This window comes from Xiphophorus hellerii, chromosome 20 (assembly GCF_003331165.1).
Source record: "Xiphophorus hellerii strain 12219 chromosome 20, Xiphophorus_hellerii-4.1, whole genome shotgun sequence".
NCBI lineage: Eukaryota > Metazoa > Chordata > Actinopteri > Cyprinodontiformes > Poeciliidae > Xiphophorus > Xiphophorus hellerii.
This window is the reverse complement of record NC_045691.1, coordinates 2,608,765-2,635,542: the sequence shown is the minus strand read 5'-3', so window position 1 is coordinate 2,635,542 and position 26,778 is coordinate 2,608,765. Positions and strand designations below refer to the sequence as shown.

Below are 26,778 nucleotides of genomic sequence, written 5' to 3'. Positions count from 1 at the left end.
TGATTCGGAACTGATAAAACTTTATTTCACTTTAAATCGTCTTTTACAATTTATCCTGTTTATAACATGAAAGGTTAAACTAGAATTGGTTTTTTTTAAAAGACATACACAAAACTAGTTTTACGTCAAGAACCAGAGTGAAGGAAAGGTACTCAGGATTTTTTTTCCCTTTTTTTTTAAACCATTTTTGCATTTTTTGTATATTTAAGCTAACCCTAAAGTTTCACAACCACGTGCGAGCTAAGCAAGAAAACCGTCACAGAAGCAGACTTTTTTGTTGTTTTTGGGTTGATTTTTGTTTTATTTTAAGCAGAATACTGGTCAGTAAAAACAAAATGATTTCAGATACCAGATATACAGACAGGCTCGGTGCCACATTCACTACTGCAAGGGATCAGTTTTGTCCTTAGAAAGCGAATAATAACTGTCTTTTTGTTCAGCTAAAGAGGAAAAAAAAGCAGCAGGGAGGATGAGATTTTTTTTGTCTTTTTCTACTTTTTAAAATGTCAGTGCATGAAAATATTTGTCCCCAGGAAAAAGAAAAATACCTTCTACATCTACAGAGCGGAATGTCATGGTGCTTTAGACAAGGTTATTGTGACACTGAGTAGAAAAAGGGGGGAAAATGTTTTGGGAAAAGCTGCAGTGTTTTTAGCTGACGTCTGCCAATACCAGGATGTAAAGTCAAATATGAAATCTGATTATTTGGGGGATTTCATTTTTAGTATTTGTTTCGGTGCAGTTGGACACATGCCTCAACTGATCTGCACATTTTTCTAAAACCATAATCCAAACTACAGGTTCTCATTTCCTCGATTGGCTGATCGGCTGTGATTTGGCTCCTAAAATGTACATACCTGCTGAGGCTTCTACCTGCACCAAAAACTAAACTTACTTTTTGCAACTAGTTCCACCAGAGCTACATTTGTTTCAGTAGCAGGGGAGGAATTAAGATTTTGATGTTGGTCTGATTGAAATAGAAACGCCAGGTCCCAGGAAGCGGTGTCATTCCACAGACTGTACCATTTTTAACTCGTGCTGCAGAAGATTTTAGCGGCTACGGCTAAGGGCAGGCATTTTTTGCAGCGTTCTGCCGCGAGCTGCAACACGAGACTTGACTAAACTTGTCTTGTAAAGGCAGGAATGGACAGAATGAGGGCAGAGAAGGAAGGCAGAAACAAATCTGCTTTAAAAAAAAATTCACCAAAGCATCAAACAGCAGCTGACTGTAACGGCTTCAAGGTTTTATCTGCAGGCAGGTGGTAACGAACATCCAAAAACCATTCTGTTCTCCACAAAAAAAAACAACAACAAAGATTTACAGTTAAGCTCTAAAAATGTTTTACAATTTTACAGTTTTCAAAAAACGGAACTGATCGATTGGTTACAGAATCAAAACACACCCGGAAAAGTAAACCAAAGGACAGGCGAGAGAAAGGAGGGGGAAGCAAGCGGGTCGGGTTTGCTGAAAATGAAGATGGAATGTTTCCACTTTTGCTGAACAATTTACTATTTTTACTTTTTGTGAAATGGCGTCAAATTTTTAAAGGTCCCAGTTGGCAAAAAAAAAAGAAAAGAAACCAGTGAGTGTTTGATTACCCAAACCAAAAGGAAAAAACCATTTGTTTAACTTTTATCAGTGTCACAATACAGCCTTGTATGGAGGACCCTTCTGTATAAACCCCCAGCAGAATTCCCCTGCTGTTCAAACAACCACCCACCCCCTCCGTTCCCAGGTCGGGAGGATTTAGAGGAAAAACTAAGCATCACAGCGTTTGTTGAAAATAAACGGACAGTTTAATAACCTTTGTTTTGTTTAAAGTGGAATAAAACCAGCCATTCTTTGCCAGTACACTATGAAAAGCCAAACAGAGAAGGAATGGACAACTATATAAATGCTTTAACTCACTAGGACAGGAGGGAAGGAGGGAGAGAACGTACTGAGATGTTAGGAGGGAGGGATGGAAGAGAAAGATTAAACAAGGAAGGTATAAAAAGGAGAAGGCGGGCTCTGGAGGATGTTCATTGAGTTGGTGGTTTGGGATAAAAACCCTCTCTGCGTGCTATAAGACTAAACCAGCCAGAGGTCTGAGCCTGCTGGTCTGTGTTGGAGTGCCATGATGGAGAGAGGGCGGGTGGAGGGAACGGGCGAGCGCGGGCGGCGGGGTCCTGAACCTCGCCTCGTTCGCTCAGTAATATTTGTGAAGGTTGGGTGCTATTCATGCTGTTGGTTATACAGAAGGGAAGTCAGGCAGCCGGGCTCGGACAGGCGGGAACGAGGGAATGAACGGGCTGTTTATGTGTACGAAGAGAGGAGGAAGAGAAGAAAGAGGAGGAGATACAGGGAGAGGAGAAGGAGAAGTGTGGGGATGGGTTAACAGTGAAGTGCGCTCTAGTTGTCTGCGTCGCCAGTTTCAGCCTCGTCTCCCTGGTTTTCTGATGTCCACAGCTGCAAACACACAAAACATCTGTGAGGCCAAACGTCAAAAGCTCCTGAATTTACAGAAACTCAGTCACACAGGAGGGATGATTACAAAGAATGGAGTTTATAATAAAAAAACAATTATTGTAAATGTATGTAAATTAGCTGAACAGCAGGTGATAAACCAACTGAAATAGGTTGAATAACAGCAGGATGATAAAGAAATGTGATTTTGGGACAGAAGCAGATTTCAAGAGATTAAAACTTCATTTTTATTTATTAATGGAAAATTATTGCTTTGTAAAACAACGTTTCACTTCGTTTTGTTTTTGTAACATTAAATAAAATAAAGCTAATCTGAATCTATTTATCCCAAAGTGAGTCATAAAACATGCAGATGTGGGTTTAAAACTGTATTTAGCATGCATCTCCTGACTGGAAGTAATATTAATGATCAGAAGGGACTCCTGAATTCAATCAGAGGAAGATTAGGGTGATGGTACAGAAGCCTTCTAACCAAATATAAAAGTCAACAAAAACATGTGAAAAGAAGCTCAGCAGTTATTAAAAAAAGGTTTTATTACATTTTTGCCTGTAAAGATTTTTCCATTAATGATCAAGGAGTGACTAAATCATTTGACATGCAACTGTCAAAATGAAATATTTCCCATCAGAAACCTAACGTCTGTGCTGAATTTCTGGGCCAGAAATGAGAAGATGGAAACTCAGAACACCTGACTTCATTCGTCTCTAAACTCCAGGATGATGCACTGAGTTTAAAGAAGGAAAACGTTTAAATGTTGGCTCCAGTTCTTCTTTCTTGATCAGATTGCAGATGTTTCCGTGCAAAGTAGACGATGAGAAGCAGGTCAGACTATCCTTCCTTTAATTTAGCATTTATAAAGCTATCTGCAGCACAAAACCAGTAATTACAGAACAATAATCAGCTAAGCTCAATCTGATTTTTAAACCCCAAACCAACATCTGTGCTGAGTGACTGCAGGTGAAAGTGAATGGAACGAAAATCAAAAAAGGTTCAACCAAACCCATCAGACAGCGGCTGTTTGATGTTTTACTGCTGGATAAATAACCTGAGAACGTAAATCATTTGGTGACAGGCAGCCAATCAGAGCAGCTGCTCCTAAAAGCAGCTTTTCCTGTAAAACTCGCTCGTCTCTCACTGTTAGGCAACAAGTTTAATGTGTCAAATCTACTGAAGCTCAAGATTAAAAGGGGAGAATATTTCTGCTGTCCAGGAATTATGGAGGATCCCCACACAGATGTTTCAATAAAATGTTTTAATAACAAAAAATGGATTAGTAAAATAACGGTTGGTTGCATACTTACAGTAAGGTTGTCCCTTAGTAGCTGCATGATCAGCGTGCTGTCTTTGTATGAATCCTCGTTCAAGGTGTCAAGCTCGGCGATCGCCTCGTCGAAAGCCTGCAGTGAAAAAAAAAATCCATCGTTACCGTTTCCCGACTGGTGGAAATCCTCGGCGTCCGTTCCCGGAGGTCGGGTTAACGGCTGAGAGGCAGACATGCGGCCTGTGGGTGTGTGTGGTGAAACTCACCTGCTTGGCCAGAGAGCAGGCCTGCTCGGGCGAGTTGAGGATTTCATAGTAGAAGACGGAGAAGTTGAGGGCCAGGCCCAGCCGGATGGGGTGTGTTGGCTGCATGTCCTTCTTGCTGATGTCGAAGGCGTCCTGGTAGGCCTTCTGAGAGTTCTCCACCGTTTCTTTAAACACACACACACACACACACACACAGCAGTCACACTGTGATCCTGTACAGCCGCCTCTGTCCTACGGCTCATATCAACAAACTTTATGAGTGGAGGGAACACAATAAACCGGTGCTGTTAATCTATTATTTTATTCTTTTGTCCATTCAGAGACTCAACCTGAAAAAAGTCATGTCAAACATGTAAACAAAATATTTAGTATAAATAATGATTCTGATTCTACCCGGCAACCGTTTGGTAACTGAAGTGTTGGTCAGTACAGGTGAGCACTGACATCATTTATCATTTATTGTGATAAATTTCTTATATGAATTTTGACTTCTCCTCCATGGGCTGCCACCTTATCGTGGTGGAGGGGTTTGAGTGTCCCAATGATCCTAGGAGCTATGCTGTCTGGGGCTTCATGCCCCTGGTAGGGTCACCCAAGGCAGACAGGTCCTAGGTGAGGGACCAGACAAAGAGCAGCCCGAAGACCCCAATGATGAAGGAAAACCTTGGACTTGGTGTTCCCTCGCCCGGACGCGGGTCACCGGGGCCCCACTCTGGAGCCAGGCCTGGAGGGGGGGCACGATGGCGAGCGTCTGGTGGCCAGGCTTTTACCCATGGAGCCCGGCCGGGCTCAGCCCGAAGAGGAAACATGGGCCCCCCCTCCCATGGGCCCACCACCCGTGGGAGGGGCCAAAGGGGTCGGGTGCAGTGTGGGATGGGTGGCAGCAGAGGGAGGGGACCCTGGCGGTCCGATCCTCGGTTGCAGAAACTGGCTCTTGGGACGTGGAATGTCACCTCTCTGGTGGGGAAGGAGCCGGAGCTAGTGCGTGAGGTCGAGAGGTTCCGGCTAGAAATAGTCAGTCTCGCCTCGACGCACGGCTCTGGTTCTGGAACCAGTCTCCTTGAGAGGGGCTGGACATACTTCCACTCTGGAGTTGCCCAAGGTGAGAGGCGTCGGGCAGGAGTGGGCATACTTGTTGCTCCCCATCTCGGCGCCTGTACGTTGGGGTTTACCCCGGTGAACGAGAGGGTAGCATCCCTCCGCCTACGGGTGGGGGGACGGGTTCTGACTGACGTTTGTGCTTACGGGCCGAACGACAGTTCAGATTACCCACCCTTTTTGGAGTCCTTAGAGGGGGTACTGGAGAGTGCTCCTCCTGGGGACTCCCTTGTTCTACTGGGGGACTTCAACGCTCACGTGGGCAATGACAGTGAGACCTGGAGGGGCGTGGTTGGGAGGAACGGCCCGCCCGACCTGAACTCGAGCGGTGTTCTGTTGCTGGACTTCTGTGCTCGCCATGGATTGTCCATAACGAACACCATGTTCAAGCATAAGGGTGTCCATATGTGCACTTGGCACCAGGACACCCTAGGCCGCAGTTCGATGATCGACTTTGTCATCGTTTCATCGGATCTGCGGCCGTATGTCTTGGACACTCGGGTGAAAAGAGGTGCGGAGCTGTCCACTGACCACTACCTGGTGGTGAGTTGGCTCCGGTGGTGGGGGCGAAAGCCGGTCAGACCTGGCAGGCCCAAACGTGTTGTGAGGGTCTGCTGGGAACGTCTGGCGGAATCCCCTGTGAGACGGAGCTTTAACTCCCATCTCCGGCAAAACTTCGAACACGTCCCGGGGGAGGTGGGGGACATGGAGTCTGAGTGGACCATGTTCCGTGCCTCCATTGTCGAGGCGGCCGATCGGAGCTGTGGCCGCAAGGTTGTCGGTGCCTGTCGCGGCGGCAACCCTCGAACCCGCTGGTGGACACCTTCGGTGAGGGATGCCGTCAGGCTGAAGAAGGAGTCCTATCGGGCCTTTTTGGCCCGTGGGACTCCGGAAGCAGCTGATGGGTACCGGCGGGCGAAGCGGCATGCGGCTCGGGCGGTTGCTGAGGCAAAAACTCGGGCGTGGGAGGAGTTTGGAGAGGCCATGGAGAAAGACTTCTGTACGGCTTCGAGGCGATTCTGGTCCACTATCCGGCGTCTCAGGGGGGGGGAAGCGGTGCAGCACCAACACTGTTTATAGTGGGGATGGTGTGCTGCTGACCTCTACTCGGGATGTTGTGGGCCGGTGGGCAGAGTACTTCGAAGACCTCCTCAATCCCACCAACATGCCTTCCACTGAGGAAGCGGAGCCTGGGGACTCTGGGTTGGGCTCTCCAATCTCTGGGGGCGAGGTCGCCGAGGTGGTTAAAAAGCTCCTCGGTGGCAAGGCCCCGGGGGTGGATGAGATCCGCCCGGAGTTCCTTAAGGCTCTGGATGTTGTAGGGTTGTGTTGGTTGACGCGACTCTGCAATATCGCATGGACATCGGGGGCAGTTCCCCTGGATTGGCAGACTGGGGTGGTGGTCCCCCTGTTCAAAAAGGGGGACCGGAGGGTGTGCTCCAATTATAGAGGGGTCACACTCTTAAGCCTCCCTGGCAAGGTCTATTCAGGGGTCCTGGAGAGGAGGGTCCGTCGGATAGTCGAACCTCGGATTCAGGAAGAGCAGTGTGGTTTTCGTCCTGGTCGTGGAACACTGGACCAGCTCTACACCCTCGGCAGGATCCTGGAGGGTGCATGGGAGTTCGCCCAACCAGTCTACATGTGTTTTGTGGACTTGGAGAAGGCGTTCGACCGTGTCCCTCGGGGAGCCCTGTGGGGGGTTCTCCGGGAGTATGGGGTACCGGGCCCTTTGATACGGGCTGTCAGGTCCCTGTATGACCGGTGTCAGAGTCTGGTCCGCATTGCCGGCAGTAAGTCGGGCTCGTTTCCGGTGAGAGTTGGACTCCGCCAGGGCTGCCCTTTGTCACCGATTCTGTTCATCACTTTCATGGACAGAATTTCTAGGCGCAGCCAAGGTGTTGAGGGGATCCGATTTGGTGGCCTTAGGATCTCATCTCTGCTTTTCGCAGATGATGTGGTCCTTTTGGCTTCATCAGATCGTGATCTGCAGCTCTCGCTGGAGCGGTTCGCAGCCGAGTGTGAAGCGGCCGGGATGGGGATCAGTGCCTCCAAATCCGAGGCCATGGTCTTGAGCCGGAAAAGGGTAGAGTGCCTTCTCCGGGTCAGGGGGGGTGTCCTGCCCCAAGTGGAGGAGTTCAAGTATCTCGGGATCTTGTTCACGAATGGGGGAAGAAGGGAGCGGGAGATCGACAGGCGGATTGGCGCAGCGTCTGCTGTCAAGCGGGCGCTGTACCGGTCCGTCGTGGTGAAGAGAGAGCTGAGCCAAAAAGCGAAGCTCTCGATTTACCGGTCGATCTACGTTCCCACCCTCATCTATGGTCATGAGCTCTGGGTCATGACCGAAAGAACGAGATCGCGGATACAAGCGGCCGAAATGGGTTTTCTCCGTAGGGTGGCTGGGCTCTCCCTTAGAGATATGGTGAGAAGCTCAGTCATCCGGGAGGGACTCAGAGTAGAGCCGCTGCTCCTTCACATCGAGAGGAGCCAGTTGAGGTGGCTTGGGCATCTGGTCAGGATGCCTCCTGGACGCCTCCCTGGTGAGGTGTTCCGGGCACGTCCCACCGGGAGGAGGCCCCGGGGAAGACCCAGGACACGCTGGAGAGACTATGTCTCTCGGCTGGCCTGGGAACGCCTCGGGATTCCCCCGGAAGAGCTAGAAGAAGTGGCCGGGGAGAGGGAAGTCTGGGCCTCCCTTCTGAAGCTGCTACCCCCGCGACCCGACCTCGGATAAGCGGAAGAAGATGGATGGATGGATGGATGGATGGATGGATGGATGGAATTTTGACTTATTGTCACAATAAACTCCAATTACTGATGTTTAAAGAAACCTGTAACTAATGTCAGGATTGTTATTTTTACTATTTTCTCCGATGTTCACTAAAAGTTTCAATAAATACCAAAACATTTGAAAATAAAATTAAATGCAGTTACTGTGTGCAGTTCACACAGATCAAATGTTTTTCTAGATCTGTCCATGCAGTCAAACTGTTACCTAACAACAAGTAAATATTTCTTATCGTTACTTTTATCATTATTGCAATAGTACTTTAAAATATCATGATAAAACTTAAAGTCCATATCGCCCACCCCTACTAGTCAGTGCTATTTCAATCAACCCATTGCCATGGTAATTAGATGATTGAAACCCTTGGCAACAAACGATGAAGCTGTCTCTTAGCAACAGCCTGCATGAGGCGGTCGCGCCTTCGACTGAAGCTTAAAGAAAAGGATATAAATAGACGACAAAGAAGCGTGAGATCAAATGACATCCACTCAGGCCAATTATGTCATTTCCACATAATGGCTTGTAGAAACGCTTCACATGCATTCTGTGTAATTAACACCGTCCGTGAGCAAATGATACCATGCACACGTGAATGATAAAAAGGTGATGAACTTCTTTGGTTTTATTCTTCCAGTTCGTGTGGATACTGCAGGAACTGAAGGTGTGAATTGTTCGTCTTTGAAGCAGTGAGGCTGAGCTGTGATCCTCACCCTTCTTCGAGTCTCCAGAGGCCACCTCTGACAGGTATCTGAAGTAGTCTCCTTTCATTTTGAGGTAGAACACCTTGCTCTCTGCCTGAGATGCATTGGCAATGAGGAATTTGTCGAGCAGGTTCTGGAACAAACAGGAACAAACAGGTCAGCGGTCAGTACAAACCTGGAACCCTATCACCAGCCGTTCCCTCTGCTCCCAACAGGCAACACCCCGCCACGCTGGCTGCCGCTGCTGGTGTCCTCATCTAATGGTTTAAAGAAGGGTTTTATCCAGATCATGTGATCAGCTGCAACTTCACCCCGGAGCATCTCTTCACTGAGCCCAGCTTTGTTCCAGTGACTACATTTAGGCCCATTTTAATCTGCTGACTCCACCAACCTGTCCTAAGAATGTGCAGATATCTGCTCAAGCAATCACCATCCAGCACTTTTCCTCTGATTTTTTACTTTTCAGTCATTATCCCATTCCTGTTATCCCTTACCAACATTTCTGCAATGCAACAATATCTTTATCTCAGCTAAACGTTGCACATTTTTTGCATGTGGAATCTTGCTTATTTATAGTAAAGTTTATAGTAAAGAAAGAAACCGTTTTAAGGTTTCTTCCCATCTGACACTCTGGTAGATTCAGTTTAATTTGGGACCAAAGTTGCAACATTTGTTACATTTTCAGCTGTTGTCAAGCCAACTAAACTCTTTGAAAAAACCTGTTCCCCTCCTCGCCTGAGGGGGCGCTGCACAGAGAACCACTGAAGAAAACAACACAAAACCTCTGAAGAAGACGATGAGCATAACTTCTTTCTTCACGAAATGTAAAGGAGTATTGTCAGCTTTCAGTGGTTGGAGGATTTCTCTTTAACTAAAGATCACGTTATTTTTCCAGCTAGTGCTAGGCTAGTTTACCCAGAATACCCTTTGCTATAGTCCACTTCCTGCTTTTGAAGTGGTCTCCAGTCCGCTTGGTGTTCACATATATATTTGAACTGCGCCAAAATTCACTTCAACCAAACTAAGAGCTACAGAGTGTCCACCAATTCTTCAAGTCTTACATTTTCATTTTAAAAAAATTTAAGTTGATCTAAAACTTGTTAATGAAATTTTAAATCTTGCTCTATTGTAGTTATTTTCTTGGACTTTTCAGTCAGGCAGACGTTTGAGTCACATAGAAATCTTCATTGCATTCTGTGACTCGAGATGGGTGAGGCTCCAGGGACTAGCTAACTAATATACACTTGCTAGCTAGCTAGCATTTTAGCATCATCATGGGTAAGTACAGATTTATTGCCAGTTTGCTGAACAAAGTTAGTTTTCAGAAGTTATAAAAGGCTATTCTGTGAAAAAAACTTAAGCTAGGCACTATGAAAATTAAGAATGTATAGAGTCATGTGTAACAGGGCTAAAGCCAGGTTCACAGTTTTGCTGTGCTTAATTGTAATGCCCAACCATCCCTTATATTTAGTTTTTTCAGTCTTAAATTTCATTCAAGATGGCATTAAAAAGATGTTAAAGTCTTAAATTTGACGTGCGGATACTGTTACCCAGGTTTTGGGCTTTTTGGTTACTAGTTTGTGAAATATAAACAGAATTCACCAAGTCCTGTCAGGGCCAGAAGTCGATGTGGTAAAATAGAGTGCAGATTTGGTTGTCTGCCCTTTAAACCTAATTTTCAGTGCAATGAACCAATAAGAGAAACTGCAACCAAGGGGCTGGATTTAACGATTGTTCTGATGTCAAAAATTTTTATTCTTTTATTGCAGCAGTTAAGACTCGAATATTAATTGTGCAATAAAATGATACAGAAAACAAAGCTATACATTTGTGGGATGGCAATTTGAGGTCAACTCCCTGGACACTAAGCTCCATCTTCAGACATTATATTTGTCACAAAAACGATTATTTTCTTCGTCCTGGAGTAGCCGGTCCTGCTCTTCCTCCTGCTGCTACTTTAAGGACAGCATGCTTCCACTCATCCTTTCCTCCCTTCATTCCTGCAGCCCCACATCATCACCGCTGAGGCTCCACCAAGCTTTGACCTTGAAGATATTATTAGCCGTCTGCTCATGCGCTGAAATATTTCAGTCTCGTTTGACCTTGAGCAGATTCTGCTCTCCGCTCGTCGGGGCCAGAATGTGAAGAAGCGGCTGCTGGTGGAGCTGATCACACCTGTGGTGTTTAAAAATGCAGGCAGAGTTTCTCTGAGGGTCAAGCTGAGGCCGAGTCCCAGATAAAACCCTTCAGCTGTTTATGAGGCTCTTAAAGATGAATTGAAGCAAATCAAACCAGTTTGAGATGTAGCAGATTTTAAACTACATTTCATCTTTAGGTTTCAGGTTCTCCATCTTTTCTAGTTTCAACTAGAGGTCCACTTTTTCCACTTTCATTACCAATACAGATATCTGAGGTTTAGCATCATCTGATACAGAAAAACACTCCTGGACTGACCTAAATACACCAACAGCTTCACAAGCTTGGTCAAACATGTAGAAACAACTTTAAATTGATCAGTTGGTGCAGTTAAGAGTAAAACAGTTAATGTAAAATAAATAAGACTAAAACAAAAAGTGGGTCAAACATGTAAAAATAAACTAAACATTCTTTCAAATGGTTCAGAAAGTGCAATTAGGAATTTTAAATATAATGTAAAATAAATACTAAAACATGATGTCACCCAGACCATAAAGGATAGAATTAGATTGAATAGATCAGACACATCATCACTGATACTCGAGCTAGAATTTTTTAAAATATTGGAACCAATACAAATATTAATATGGAATCGGTGCATCTCTAGTTTCTACATTGGGCGTTTGACACTACATCTGTTCAAACACAGATTTTTCTGTAATTTTGTTATAAAAATCCTAGCCTGTCTTATTTAAAAATGTTTAGATTGCTACAGAAAACGAAGCAGAGATGTGAGTCTCCACGCAGAGCGTCGCACACCGACCTGCCTTCCAGCACTGAGGGAGGATGAGTCGCTCTTCCACCACCTCTGCCCTATTTAACAACTCCAGTCCCACGTCCCGTTCCCTGGACCCATTATCACCACCCACCCCGTTTTTTATTCTCTTCACACCCCTCAGCCGCCCCTCCCTGTTCCTGTTCATACCAGCACGTCGTGGCAGATTTCTTGGAGTTCACCCTCGATCTTCACGCGGTAGTCACGGGCCATCTGCTGTTTCTTCTCGTTCCCCTCCGTCTTCTGCTCGATGCTGGAGATGACGCGCCAGGAAGAACGGCGGGCCCCCACCTATCGGCACCAGCACACACACAACCAGCATTAAACACATCATCAAAAAAAAGGTTGCTGGTTTGGCCACAGTGGGGTGACCATCAGTCAAACTTCTCATGGCAGAGCAAAAGAAAACAGCTGCTGATTTTTAGGCTTTTGCTGAGGTGGATCAGATCGGCTTCACATGCAAGTATCGCCCAATCATCGATGTCCCAAAATGAAGGATATCAGGGTTTAAATATAGGTGTACCCTTAATCAAAAATCTTATATTCTACGAGACTGAACTGAATAAAAATAGGGATACACAAAATATCTGCACCAACATTGGTATTGGCCGATATTTTTAATTTTTTAACACACCGGTTTCTATCTGATAACTAAATCTGGTCTGATATTGATAACTGACAACAGCCCTAATGGCAACAAAAGAATGATTTATTACTCTTAGCGGATTAAAGTATCTGGCATTTCTCTGTTTTTACAGTGTAATTACAGTGATTTAATATATTCCTACTAGTACTGATGCAAGCTAGGAAAAATGATCTTTAACGCTAAACCGAAGCAGCAGAGGAAAACTGCAGTGCAGCTGCTCCTGCATATTGTGTGCAAGAAAGTTTGAGTGAGATGAAATCTTGTCTGTTGTCAATAATCTCTACTTATTAAAATATTTATGTTTGTTGGAAGAGGACAGGAGAATAATGTGAAACTAGAATTATGAAAAGTCAGTTTACTGTCCCTGGTCACCTAAAAAACAAACCCATTTCTTAAAATTTGCTAATTTTAGGGAGCGGGGGATAAAACAGGTTGACCTTTAGGGGTCGTCATGCGACAGATCGAACTAAAGATGACATCAAGTCTCAAACTCTGAAGCAATGTTGAATGCTATTCAGATTAACTCAGATGTGTAAAGGTAAGAGTGACATGAAAATGGGCGTGGCTTTAGCATAATTATGTTGGCATTGATGTGCAGAAAGTCAGTGACTCATAAAAGACTTTCACTTGGAGTGAAAGTGAATCGGTTGTGTTTCTGCCACTGGTTCTTCTAACAATGACAGAACTGACTTTTTTTTTGTTTTAAACCGAAAACATAAAAATCAGTTTTTAAGCATAGCTGACGCTCATCCAACTAAATTTATAATTATAGTGAACTAAAAGCTCTACTGTGGGATGTAAACCAGATTAGGAGCTAATTGCAGAGCCATAATTTCCATACCACGTTCTTATAGGCAACGGAGAGCAGGTTGCGCTCCTCGTTGCTAAGCTCCTGGCCCTGCTCCGTCACAGCCTTCATGGCAGCCGCCATGTCGTCGTAGCGCTCGGCCTGCTCTGCCAGCTTGGCTTTCTGCACCAGGTCGTTCTTATCCATCTTTTAGGCTGAAAGACAAAAAAATAACCTTAAAATTAGGGGTATGGAGTATGGAAGAGCATTATTTATTTATTTAAATCAAAGCAGCAAACAACTCATTGAATAAGGCAAATGGACCAAGTGGCATGGAAACCTCCAGGGTAGATGACCTAATTAGGACATGAACAAGGAGGAGGTGGATCACTGGGCTTCAGATCGACAACCATTTTTAAAACTCAAACATTTTCAAAAACCTTAATAGATCTAAAAACTTAATCCAAAACAATCAATGTGTCATTATTTTATCCTTGAAGACTTTCAGCTCTTCAGACCCATCAGCAGGTCTAAGTGGGACCGTCGTACCTCCATCTCAGTCTTCAGGAATTACTTTAATGTTGGAGTTTTCCTCACCGTCATGAATCTACATATTTAGCCATGACAGCAGAAGAAATACAGGTTATACTATTAGCTCTTATCAACTTTCTTCCAAATGAAAATTCAAAACTGCTGAGTTTAAGTGTTATTGGGGCTCAACTGACCTCTGACCTCCATGTGGAAGCAAGATGTTCTCTATAGCAAAATGAAAAACTGCCATTTTTGTTGCAGGCTATAGGTTTAATGTAGTTAAGTAGTGTTTTAATATGCCACCTTTTATTTGTTTTAACTGAAAAACAAACCTGACATGCTTTACATAGCAGTTATGCATCCAGCCTGCACAGATAAGCAGCTGCTAATTTCCAGAAACACCTTTGTTGGAGTTCCTGTTACAACCGCTGGCACGCTGTAAACAATGACTCAAATATTCTGTTGTTAAGGCACAAAAAATTTAAACAAAGCAACAAAACAGACTGAAAATATTTAGAAAAACTTCATTCCCACATTCATCCAACAGGAACCCATAAGAGCTGAGAGATTCAGACATAAGAACCATTTCCCACTTACTACACCAACAAATGTAAACCTCAAATAATATTTCCTGCATTAAATAATTTAATAAAGCCAAAAAGTACAAGCATTTGTGTAAATTGTGTCTCTTTAAGGAACCTGGTGGTCATACGATTCCTTTTACCGTCAGGTCGGCATTTGCTCAACTAGTTAGACGAGGTATTATGTCATTTTGTTTCCATGGCTTTGACTCTGCATATCTTCAGGCAAACGCTGATGTTCTGCTGCAGCTGGTTAAGCATCTGGGCCTTGATAAAACACAAGATTTTCTCTGCAAAGGGAATGTGTAGCACCTTCAAAATGGGTTTTATTTCCTTAAGACACTTGACTTCTGTGCAGTAAGGTGCACTAATGTTAATAATTACCGGATCAAAATGGGTGTTTGGTTAATTTATGCACATGTAGGGATTCATCACACCACCAGGTGGCACTTAAATCAGGAATTAAGCTTTTAAATCTAAAAGTAATTAAAAATAGCTTCAGATTGGTTTTCCAAGTCAAATTGATATTTGGCAACGAGAGTAATTAGTCAAAAAATACTGTAAAAATGTTTGAGTTGTCATTTAGCACAAAATAAACATCCCTCCTGAAAACTGCCAAATCCAAAACCAAACAAAGTGATTTGTGCTTTTAGCAACTGCTAATTAAAAGAAAGACATCAGTGGGACAAGAACAGCTCAGCCATTTGAAATGTGATGCTGAACAAACACCACAATGTATAAGAAAGTTCAGTGGTGTAAGATGCCCCACCTGCATGTCTTCATCACCAGTGTCATATTATCCAGACTGCGTTTCTTTGGACAGTCAGTCTTTAGCAACAAAGCTTTAATAGAACAGTGATCAGATGCATTTATACAACGTATGGGTATATGTTGGATCCAGTTTTTCATGTTAAGTTAGATTACAGATGGTTCACTGCTGCATTTCCCTAAACTTTCACCACATCCTGTTTTATTTATTGCCAGATGGTGCTGCTTTAATCACGAGGGCAATTTGATGATGTGAATAAAAAAAAAGCTTTGGATTTTTGTATTTAGTTGCAGTAGTTGTGAAGCTGTACAGTTAGACACATAGAAAACACTTGTTCCATTTCTTTTCACCCTCAAATAAAAGTAGAGTTAAATGATATACATTTTATATAAAATCAAGTTTGACATGTATTAAACAGTTTAAATTGACTTAAAGAGCTTTATTTAAATTTATTTCCTATCAAAACTGATGGTTAAAATCTGTTGGTAACTCCAGTTAATCCCACAAGTGAAAAGATAAAACTAATCTGGGCAACTTATTGTGCGACCAATTATACATGCTTCCTCCAGTTCTACAGGGTAATTAAACTCACAGCAGAGAAACACCAAAATCAATCACCTGATCATATCGAGTCACATTCCATTCGTTTTCCAAAATACAAAGTACCAAAAGCACCAGGCAGTGGTAAAACTATAAAATAAAAACTTGTTTTGCTCATCAGCAGATGAAATGCAATAGAGACAGTTGTGCTTTTTAGTGCTAGCTACATGCAGCATAAATAAAAAATACTGGCAGGGATGAGTTATTTTTGGCGTTTCAAAATGTGCATGTACACCTATTACTAAAAATATATTGCGTGTACTTTCACTTCCTCAAACCTAACACTAACGAAGACATACTTTCATACCTTGAGGAATCAATCGTTTTATTTTTTTATTTAATGGTTATTAAGTACGTTTATACTTGAAATGTTAGTGGTTCAAGTAAAAATAGAGCAGAATTAATAAAGGAAAAAAATGCATTAAATCCCTTCTGAAACACAACATGTTCCATGACTTACAATTCAAAGTTTTTATTTTAACTGTATTAAATCTGCATTAAAATACAACAAAAAAGACATAAATGAAATATACACGTTGCACGTATCTTCTTCTTCCTGGTGATAGCTTAAACACAAACATGTAAGGCTATTATTCAGATTACCTCTATATATGTAATGCCGCTTGTCCCGGTTTAGTTTTAAATAGATGACATTAATGACACACGGATCGAATAAAATTGATCGAACTGAGCTCCGATCATCCAGCACGCCAGTATCTCACTCTACACGTGCAGGGCTGTTATCCAACCACCTGGTTGTTAACAGGCTTACTCACGCCGAAAAAAAAAGAAAAAACCCCCCAAAAGGCACCATCTTCAAACCGCGGACAGGACCGAACACAACATAACGCATCGATTCACTAAAAGCTTGAAAAACAACTACCGAGTCGAGAGCGTTCGGTTCCTCCGGCTGGCTCGGCGTGCTAACAGCTACGCCCTCCTTGTCGCATTCCCCTGCGGAATTTTAAGATGGAGAGATAGATTAGCGCCTACTAGCTTAGCCGCTAGCAAGCGGGACCTGACCGAGCGGCGACACCCAACCGAAGGCCCGATTCTCCAATCTGGGGCAAATATAGCATTTCTTTCAAGCTAATCAAAGCGATTTGGAATTCCTAGGAAGCAATTTTCAATTTTCAGTAAAAAATAAACGTCGCATATGAGGCGAAAACTCCCGGGAAATATGGAGGGTGTGTTAGCTCGTTTCACTGCGCCATGACGGAGCTCAGCCATTCACAACCGCGCTACGTTTCTTATAACACCGATTTACATACAGCGATTGAGAACAAAATGTGCATTTATATAATCTTTTTAAAGACAGAGCTTCTTACAGGCAGTGCGCCGTGATGCGTACTTAGCACAAGATGCTAAAATTGTTCGGCTGCTCTCTCGCGACAGCTCGGCCGCTGCTAAGCTGTCAAAATGGCCAGACTCGAGAGAAGCTTCTCCCTCCCCACACGGTCTGCGGCTCGCATCGAGCCGAGCTCGTGCTTTCGAAGGCAAATCATCTGCAGCATACCGACTGCGCCGCTAGTACCTGCAACCGTGCCGCAAACGTTTTATAGCTTATTTCTCATGATCTGGTTACATTCTCTGGCCTAAATTCTCGCACCCTGCCCCAAACCACAATAGGCACCTTCCGCCGCAGAGGCAGCCCGCGGGACCACCGGTCCGACTGCCGTTCCCCTGTGAAAACTTAGCTTAGCCTTCATATTAGATATTGCTCGATAAATACATTAGTAAACTCACATTTTGAGCGTATTAGGGATCCTGATTTTATTCTCTTAACGATGGGAGTATCTCAAGCCGTCCTCCGTTCGCTGCTCGGGATATTCAGGGCAGTACCACTTCCGCCTGCTCTGACACTTCCGCTTCCTCTAAACCCCACCCCTCCCCCGCCAGTATCTATGGCAACGGCGCCAGGGGGTTTCCTAACCATCTTGCGAGGGGCTTTGACGTCAGGAGGTCCATGGCAACCGCTACAGGATGACGTCCGCCAGTCTCCGTGGCAACTGTTTCCATGAGACCGTAGCTGTCGTATCTAAGTTCAGCATCATGTCAGCCAATGCGGCCTTGTGTGGGCAAATATTACATATCTATATAGTATATATAATATTTATATTACAAATATTATAGACGTGTGTATATAGAAAAGCCTATTTCTAACTTGCTTTTTTAAAGCTAAATTTTACAGAGACTTGTATTTAATAAATTAAACTAATATAAAGCTAAATACTTGTCTTGTTTTAGATCCAGTTACCACACTATGGAAGATTTTAAATTCTAATTATACATTATTGTGTATATTATGGATCAGATCAAACCTTCAATGTACATTTATATTATACACACACACACACACACACACACACACACACACACACACACACACACACACACACACACATATATATATATATATATAGTTTTTTTCTCTTTCTTTGCATTGTTCTTCATTACTTATTTGTATTATGGTGTCTCACGAGGGCGGCACACTGACGCACAGTGGCGCAGCAAGAAGGTCCTGGGTTTGATTCCCGGCCCGGGGTCTTTCTGCATGGAGTTTCCATGTTCTCCCTGTGCATGGTGGGTTCTCTCCGAGTTCTCCGGCTTCCTCCCACAGTCCAAAAACATGACTGTCAGGTTAATTGGTCTCTCCAAATTCTCCCTAGGTGTGAGTGTGTGTGTGCATGGTTGTGTGTCCTGTCTGTCTCTGTGTTGCCCTGCGACAGACTAGCGACCTGTCCAGGGTGTAACCCGCCTCTTGCCCGGAACGTTAGCTGGAAAGGCACCAGCACCTCCCGATGTCTCACAAGCCTCAATTTCCCACATTTTTTAATCTTTGTGTGCTACCACTAGGCGGTGTTTTTACAGGACAAGGCATTCATTGTATAGTTACACTGATGAAACAGCTCCATGTTGCCTTGTCTCATCATGGTCCAAGACCAATTGAGGCATTTTTTAAATTGTATTTTTGACACCAAGTTCATGGACCTTAGCAACAGATATTTATATGCTTTTGTTATTTATTTACTTATTTATTTGTTTGCTTGTTTGTTTATTACTCAGGGCACATAGCAACTTTGCTATGTTCTAGGAATATAATGACAAAGAAAAACATCCTATGTCTTATGGTAGAGGATTTCATTCAGTTCTGTCAAGACAAAACTGAAAGTCTCATTTGGATTCAAATTTAAGTTTCACAAATCACATAAAAAAAATTGCGATTTGCATTGCTAAAAGCAATGCTAAACTTCAGATGTGTTTTATTTCTCTTTAGAATTAAGAGTCTTCTAACAAAACAGAGCACTGATATGTAGAGCTGCCTGTGAAAAAATAGTCATGCAGCTGCATCCAAAATGCCAATAAAAGAAAAATAAATCACATTATGACAATAGCTATTCACAGCAGCTATTCCCTGTTCGTCAATGGATAACATTTAAAATCTTCCGTATGGTCTATAAAGCACTGAACGGTCTGGGGCCTAAATTTATTTCTGCTAAGGCATGAACATGTAGACCACTGAGGTCATCAGTGACATCTGCACTCTGTGTTCCCAGGATGAAAACTATGTAAAGAAAGGCTGTATTTGGTTTCTACTTGTGTGATGTTATTTTGTTAAAATGGACCCAAATCTGTGTGCTGATTTTGTGCCATGAAGCACTTTAGCATTTCTGAAGGCCAAAATGGTGGTAAAAAGTGTCCCTAATAACGTGGATCATACTATTGATTGTATTCTTCCAGATTTTTGAAGAAATCTATATCCTAAATAAGATTAAATGAAGTTAAGCTTAATAAAATATTGAATAAACACTATCACATAAGTTTAAAATAAATTAAAAGAAAATTTTTTTTATTCAGTTATATTCAGTTTGATATACGAAAGGTAATTATTTTTCATAATGGAAACAGATTTAACTAGAAGCTATAAACTACGTTTATACCCATCATTGTATCAATTATTATACAATGATGATTTATAATGATTTGTGGAAAGTGTCAAACATTAAAAACAGCAGAATTTAACCATTGTTTTAAAAGTAATTCTGTTTAATTGCTTCATGACTCCAGCATGTCTTTTTAGTGATTTCATATTATGATGATGTTCAATAATTTCTACCTTTATTCACTGAAAACCTGAACGTGGCTTTCATGCTGTGGCTCACCCCATCATACAGATTCAGAAGCAATTGTTTCAAAAACACAAAAGTCACCCGTATGTCACACTGTTGGAATCATTAATATTTAAGATAATTTTTTACTGTATTTGTGTTTTTGTCCGGACAACTAAAGATTGACCTTTGAAGGTATAAACATGTTTTTTAGTGAAAAATGTAGAAATAGTAAAACGTGTTATGTAATTTTACATTTAGTGATTTGCCTCCCCTCCATGAAATGTTTCTTAACTTCACTCATCACACAGTTTAAGTATTTCATAAAATAAGGTCAAAAATGTATATTTCCAAAATGATTTCGATTTTTAAAGTGACAGAAAGGAAAAGACCAAAATTTCCACAAGTTTGCATCCAGTAGCGACTACAGCGCTTTGAAACAACATTTGAGATAAACAGAATATCTGCGGATGTGTTTCAAAGCATCATACACATCACACAGCTTCCTTCTGTGGAGGAAAAATAAAACCTATGGAGAATTTAGAGAAACCAATTAACCTGACGGTCTTGTTTTTGGACTGTAGGAGGAAGCTGGAGTACCCGGAGAGAACACAGGCACGTACAGGAAAAACATGCGAACTCCATGCAGAAAGACCGCGGAAATCGAACCCAGGACCTTCTTGCTGCGAGGCAACAATGCTACCAACTGCACCACTGTGCAGCCCCATCCACATATCATGTGGATGTGTGCTGAGTGTGTGCGTATGGTTAAAAGGGGGGAAAAAGAGGAAGATGACGGAGCAAACATTTTACTTTTTAACAGTCTGCAACCAAGTTGAACTTGAATCGTGAAACAGATGGGTGAAACTGTGACACAAAGACACACATTGCTGGTTTTGACTTGGGTTGTTGAATTACAGCCACTTGAGTTGGGACTCCAAACAAACATCTATAGAAATAACTGTGTTCCCTTATTTTAAAAACAATATCTCATTTGATATCTCAAGTGTCTTTATGACACTTGTAGTGTGTCCTGAAGAAGCACATTACAAGTTGTTTTTTGTCCCTATTTTTCAAGGGAAGCATTTGTGTTTGTAGGACTGTTATTGCTGTGACACACAGTCATACAGTTACTTAAAGAAGAAATAAAAATAAATTCTTATTGTCACTTTTATCCGTATCACAATATTACCATAAAATATAGCGATGAAACTTTACGTCGATATCGCCCAGCCCTAATATAAAGACACAAAACTTTATTTTCTTTTACTGCTCGACGTTAAATTAGTTTAAACATTTTTGTAAGTGATATTAGGATTAACTAAATTATTTTCTTAATTAAAGTGGACAATATTTTTAATCTTTGTTAATGACAGAAAAACCCACAATGATCTCTGAAATAACTTGAAACAGATAAGGTAATAATAAATAAAGAGTTTCTGAAAACTGAAGACAAACTGAAGAGAAGGATAATTCAGAATCAGAACCAGAATCAACTCTATTGATCACCAAGGGGAAATGAATTATTTGTTGATAAGCTACTCCCATTCAAAGTATTAAATATTGAGGCTGAAATACCAAATGATAACTGTGTTCTTATAAATTTGCTTATCCTTATCTATAATCGGTTTTGTACTTCCTCATATTTCTCATTTTCCCCACTGAGGGGCAATACAGGATATTGCAACCATATTTTTAAGGGTTCTCTTTGTCTTTATGGTGCCAATTTTAATTTGATCTTCACATTATGTTTGATTGTTATTGCTGCATATAGTGTCTGTCTGCAAACCAAATGTATCTGTTCATGTAACACCAAGCTAAATAATTTAAAACCCCAAATCTTCATAACGTTCCTTCAGTGGGAGCAAACCTGTTATAGGAACTGTATCACTTCCCTAATTCCCCTGCAGTTCTTAATATTTTATTTAAAATTAAGTTTTTTTCAATAAGAATGGCAACATTAAACATTTTATTATCTTTGCTCCATCATTTATCATTGCTGAAAATCACTAACAGCATGGTTACGTAATATATTTCAAGAAATATTCACTCCATACTGGTGAAAAACTTACTCAAATGTTTTTTTAAAGTGTGTGTGTGAGAGGATGGAATAAACTAAAAGAAGAATATTATTTTATTTGTTGTTAAAACTCAGATAAAAAAAAAAAATCCCAGAGTTTTAGTTCACAATAGTGGCCACTAGATGGTAGCAAAGACTAGACTTACTGTTCTTCTTCTTGCCCCTACTTATAAAACCATTATGCTGGAAAGGAAAATAAAAATAGAGAAAATAAAAACATACTGCATCAATGCTGCATATTTATTACATTCCGTTATAATTTTACATCCAGATTCACGCCTCACAGAAACTCCGCATCCTAAACGTGTTCAGTTAGTCGTTTTCTCTAAAGCTAAATCAGTTCACTGTGACCTAGAAGTGTGTTAAATTTAGACTCTTCCTCTGCGGAAAGCGTTTGAGCTCTCCACGCTCCGGATCCCTTTTTAAAGTCCGGGTCTTAAATGAATTCGTTCATCTTTTAGTGTGATGAAATTTCAGCTTTAATGTAGAGGCTTTAAGAACCAGGTTACAAGTGAACAGCGAGACAATAAAGAGAGGAAACTGCAGAGATGGCGTGCCGGAAGTTTTTTTTATGTTCGGATGGGAGAGTAACATTAAAAAAAGTGTTAAAATATTTTAAACCTGTCAGAAGAAGATACAGATTTGGCTAAATTGGACCAGCAGTATTTATATATTTTCTCTAAACATTGAAATAAGATCAATATCAGATGAAAATATTAGCCATAGATGTGAAAATGTTCTAATATATGCACATCTATCCGAATTAGAAAATTCAGATTATAAAGTTCATACCTTGGAACATCATTCCAACTCAGCTTTTTGAATTAAAACCACAAATCCGCTTGTATTTCATTTTGATTTTACATGATACAGTAACACAAAGTAGCACATAATTATGAAGGGGGAGAATAACTATATGCCTTTCAAAAATCCTTGAGCTATAATCACTTGGCGAATCACCATTTGCTGGGATCATAGATGCCATCCATCCATTTATCCATTTTCTTCCGCTTATCTGGGGTCGGGTCGCGGGGGTAGCAGCTTCAGAAGGGAGGCCCAGACTTCCCTCTCCCCAGGCCAACAGAGAGACATAGTCCCTCCAGCGTGTCCTGGGTCTTCCCCAGGGCCTCCTCCCGGTGGGACGTGAACACCTCACCAGTGAGGCGTCCAGGAGGCATCCTGACCACCTCAACTGGCTCCTCTCGATGTGAAGGAGCAGCGGCTCCTTCACATCTCCCTATCTCACAGATAGGGTGAGATAGCTTCTCACCCTATCTCTAAGGGAGAGCCCAGACACCCTACGGAGAAAACCCATTTCGGCCGCTTGTATCCGCGATCTCGTTCTTTCGGTCATGACCCAAAGCTCATGACCATAGATGAGGGTGGGAACATGTAAATCGAGAGCTTCGCTTTTTGGCTCAGCTTTCTCTTCACCATGACGGACCGGTACAGCGCCCGCTTGATGGCAGACGCTGTGCCAATCCGCCTGTCGATCTCCCGTTGCCTTCTTCCCCCATTCGTGAACAAGATCCCGAGATACTTGAACTCCTCCACTTGGGGCAGGACACCCCCCTGACCCGGAGAAGGCACTCTACCCTTTTCCGGCTCAAGACCATGGCCTCGGATTTGGAGGCACTGATCCTCGTCCCGGCCGCTTCACACTCGGCTGCGAACCGCTCCAGCGAGAGCTGCAGATCACGACCTGATGAAGCCAGAAGGACCACATCATCTGCAAAAAGCAGAGATGAGATCCTAAGGCCACCAAAACGGATCCCCTCAACACCTTGAGCTAGAAATTCTTGCGCCAAAAATTCTGTCCATAAAAGTAATGAACAGTATCGGTGACAAAGGGCAGCCCTGGCGGAGTCCAACTCTCACCGGAAACGAGCCCGACTTACTGCCGGCAATGCGGACCAGATTCTGACACTGGTCATACAGGTCATACAGCCCGTATCAAAGGGCCCGGTACCCCATACTCCCAGAGAACCCCCCACAGGGCTCCCCGAGGGACACGGTCGAACGCCTTCTCCAAGTCCACAAAACACATGTAGACTGGTTGGGCGAACTTCCATGCACCCTCCAGGATCCTGCCGAGGGTGTAGAGCTGGTCCAGTGTTCCACGACCAGGACGAAAACCACACTTCTCTTCCTGAATCCGAGGTTCGACTATCCGATGGACCCTCGTCTCCAGGGCCCCTGAATAGACCTTGCCAGGGAGGCTTAAGAGTGTGACCCCTCTATAATTAGAGCACACCCTCCGGTCCCCCTTTTTGAACAGGGGGACCACCATCCCAGTCTGCCAATCCAAGGGAACTGCCCCTGATGTCCATGCAATATTGCAGAGTTGCGTCAGCCAACACAACCCTACAACATCCAGAGCCTTAAGTAACTCCGGGCGGATCTCATCCACCCCCGGGGCCTTGCCACCGAGGAGCTTTTTAACCACCTCTGCGACCTCGTCCCCAGAGATTGGAGAGCCCAACCCAGAGTCCCCAGGCTCAGCTTCTTCAATGGAAGGCATGTTGGTAGGATTGAGGAGGTCTTCAAAGTACTCTGCCCACCGGCCCACAACGTCCCGAGTAGAGGTCAGCAGCACACCATCCCCACTATAAACAGTGTTGGTGCCGTACTGCTTCCCCCCCTGAGGCGCCAGATGGTGGACCAGAATCGCCTCAAAGCCGTATGGAAGTCTTTCTCCATGGCCTCTCCAAACTCCTCCCACGCCCGAGTTTTTGCCTCAGCAACCACCCGAGCCGCATGTCGCTTCGCCCGCCGGTACCCATCAGCTGCTTCCAGAGTCCCACAGGCCAAAAGGCCCAATAGGACTCCTTCTTCAGCCTGACGGCATCCCTCACCAAAGGTGTCCACCAACGGGTTCAAGGGTTGCCGCCGCAACAGGCACCGACAACCTTGCGGCCACAGCTCCGATCAGCCGCCTCGATAATGGAGGCACGGAACACTGTCCACTCAGACTCCATGTCCCCCACCTTGCCGCCACCTCCGGGCTTCCTAATGCCCCCTCCAAACTCCCGAGTGCCCCTAGTGACCCTTTAACGCCCCCTAATGTTCCTTCTGAGTCCCCTAGTGTTTTTTCCGAATTCCCTAGCGTACCCTCTGAGCTTCCCAGTGTTTCCTTGTCATTCCCTAGTGTTTCCTCGTCGTTTCCTAGTCCCTCCGAGTTTCTTAGTGCTCCCTCCTCGTTTCCTGCCCCTAGTGTTTCCTCGTCATCCTCTAGTGTTTCCATAGTTCTCTCGTTGCCCCCTAGTGATTCCTCCGAGTCACCTCTCCCCAGTGGTCTCAGTGTTCCCTCTGAGTCTCCCCCTAGTGTTCCCAGTGCCTCCCCAGAATTTCTTAGTGCCTCCAGTTGTCCCTTGTCATCCCCTAGTGTTTCCTCTGAGTTTCTTAGTGTTTCCTCCTCTGGGTTCCCCAGTGCCTTTTCCGAGTTTCCTAGTGTTCCCAGTGTTTCCTCGTCGCCCTCTAGAGTTTCCTTGTCGCCCTCTAGTGTTTCCTTGTTGCCCTCTAGTGTTTCCTTGTCGCCCCCTAGTTACCTTTTGTCGCCCCCTAGTTCACCCTGTCGCTACCTGTGATGAGCCCTGATTTCCGCTCAGCAGTGCTGCCAGGGATTTAGGACTATTTTCTGTTGGATCATCTGTACCGCTTACTTATCATTAAATCATCATTCACTTCTACCTGGTCTACCCCGTCTGCCTTCACCCCCTTCCACAATGCAGATCATGACAGCGCAAGTAAAGGTGCGATTTCAGAATTCTACAACTTTATGGTTTTGAATTCCCTAGAGGACTTAACACTGAAACTAGAAGCCTGGAAATTAGACCTGGGAGTAAACCTGTCACTGGAGGACTGGCAATCTGTCTGTACAAAGGCTCAGAAACAAACTGTTAACTCACTCTTAAGGTTACTGCAATACAAATGGTTAATGCGAATCTATATTACACCAGTCAATTTAAATCGGTACAATCCTAATATACCAGACATATGCACTTCTACCTTGATAATACACTGGTTTTAGGTTTATTAATCCTATGCATTAAGTAAAATGTTCTTCAAATGACTGGAAATGCATAGTTCTGAGTAGATTTTATTTTAATTTCTGGGCAGCAGACCCCACTAGGACTGTGTCACTCCACAGCTGCTTGTGTCTCATTAATGTTAGCAGATGTTGGCAGGTATGATGTGGTCTAGAGATTCTGTTTCAAACTGAGTTTATACACCTCTGGGAAAAATTTAAAGTTTCTCTGATTTCACTCTTTATAGGTACTGTATATGTTTGAGTAAAATGAATATTGTTTATTCTATGAATTACTGTCTCTTAATTTTGTTTGTGAATGTATGTAAATAAGCAGTTAGATTTAGAAAACCGCACCAACGAACATCTTTTCATGGGTCTTAGCCTTACTGGGGACTAAGCCCCCCTAAAGGTCAGATCCTAGAATTGCCCCTGGTGATGCGTATTTGTAGTCCTAAGCAGCTCTTCCTGCTCCTTGTTCCGTTGCTATGGTAATTAATTGTCTGCCATCAACTGGCAGCTGTGAGTGAGTCATGCAGGGGGGAGACAATGGACCTTACCAAGCTCTGCCCACAACCGACCCACGTGACCGCAAGTCTCACAAACAAAGCCTCGCAGCAAGTTGTTTCTATGTAAACATGACTGATTAGTGCATCATTTCTACCGGACTTTCACAATATATCAGCTACTACATGGACAGAAAAACTAACAAGTTCATGTCGTCGTCTGGGAGCAGGTTACTGGTTTCTCAGTCACAAGCTGGTTGCAAACCCGAGGCCAGCAGGTGTCAGTCAGTTATGGTAGATCTGAACTTTGACCTCAATATGAGAAGCTACAGACTGATAGGAGGAACCAAAGAGCTCCGTAAAGGTAAAGGCAAATCTTCTGAAGTTGGGATATAATTAATTTAATTTCACATAATTACCGCGGTAGAAGCCATTTGTTGTGTATGAAATATATTTATTCTATTGGATGTTTGTTGTGAATGACGTAAACTCACAAACGACGAGGTAATTAGTCCAACATTTATAAACTACAGGGGCTGTAATGAGCCACAGCAAAGGTAAACAAAGGTAAAATAACCCGAACAGGTGATCA

General features: G+C 43.3%; 2 protein-coding genes and 1 long non-coding RNA gene across 3 annotated transcripts; 1 reads left to right on the top strand and 2 right to left on the bottom strand.

The window, feature by feature from the left end:
- LOC116709952 (14-3-3 protein beta/alpha-1-like) lies at positions 1-17,358 on the bottom strand. Its single transcript, XM_032548721.1, has 7 exons — positions 17,211-17,358; positions 13,038-13,198; positions 11,701-11,841; positions 8,589-8,712; positions 3,996-4,159; positions 3,770-3,865; positions 1-2,449 (listed from the first exon to the last, which is right to left on the bottom strand). The coding sequence occupies exons 2-7, from the start codon at positions 13,188-13,190 to the stop codon at positions 2,393-2,395; spliced, it is 735 nt and encodes a 244-aa protein (XP_032404612.1). The 5' UTR covers positions 13,191-13,198; positions 17,211-17,358; the 3' UTR covers positions 1-2,392.
- On the bottom strand, positions 4,278-8,582 carry LOC116709953 (uncharacterized). Its single transcript, XR_004337006.1, has 2 exons — positions 7,880-8,582; positions 4,278-4,486 (listed from the first exon to the last, which is right to left on the bottom strand). It is a non-coding gene; the product is annotated as an uncharacterized LOC116709953 (long non-coding RNA).
- LOC116710350 (merozoite surface protein CMZ-8-like) lies at positions 16,884-25,301 on the top strand. Its single transcript, XM_032549362.1, has 2 exons — positions 16,884-16,960; positions 24,625-25,301. The coding sequence occupies exons 1-2, from the start codon at positions 16,884-16,886 to the stop codon at positions 25,238-25,240; spliced, it is 693 nt and encodes a 230-aa protein (XP_032405253.1). The 3' UTR covers positions 25,241-25,301.
- Positions 25,302-26,778: the final 1,477 nt, after the last annotated feature.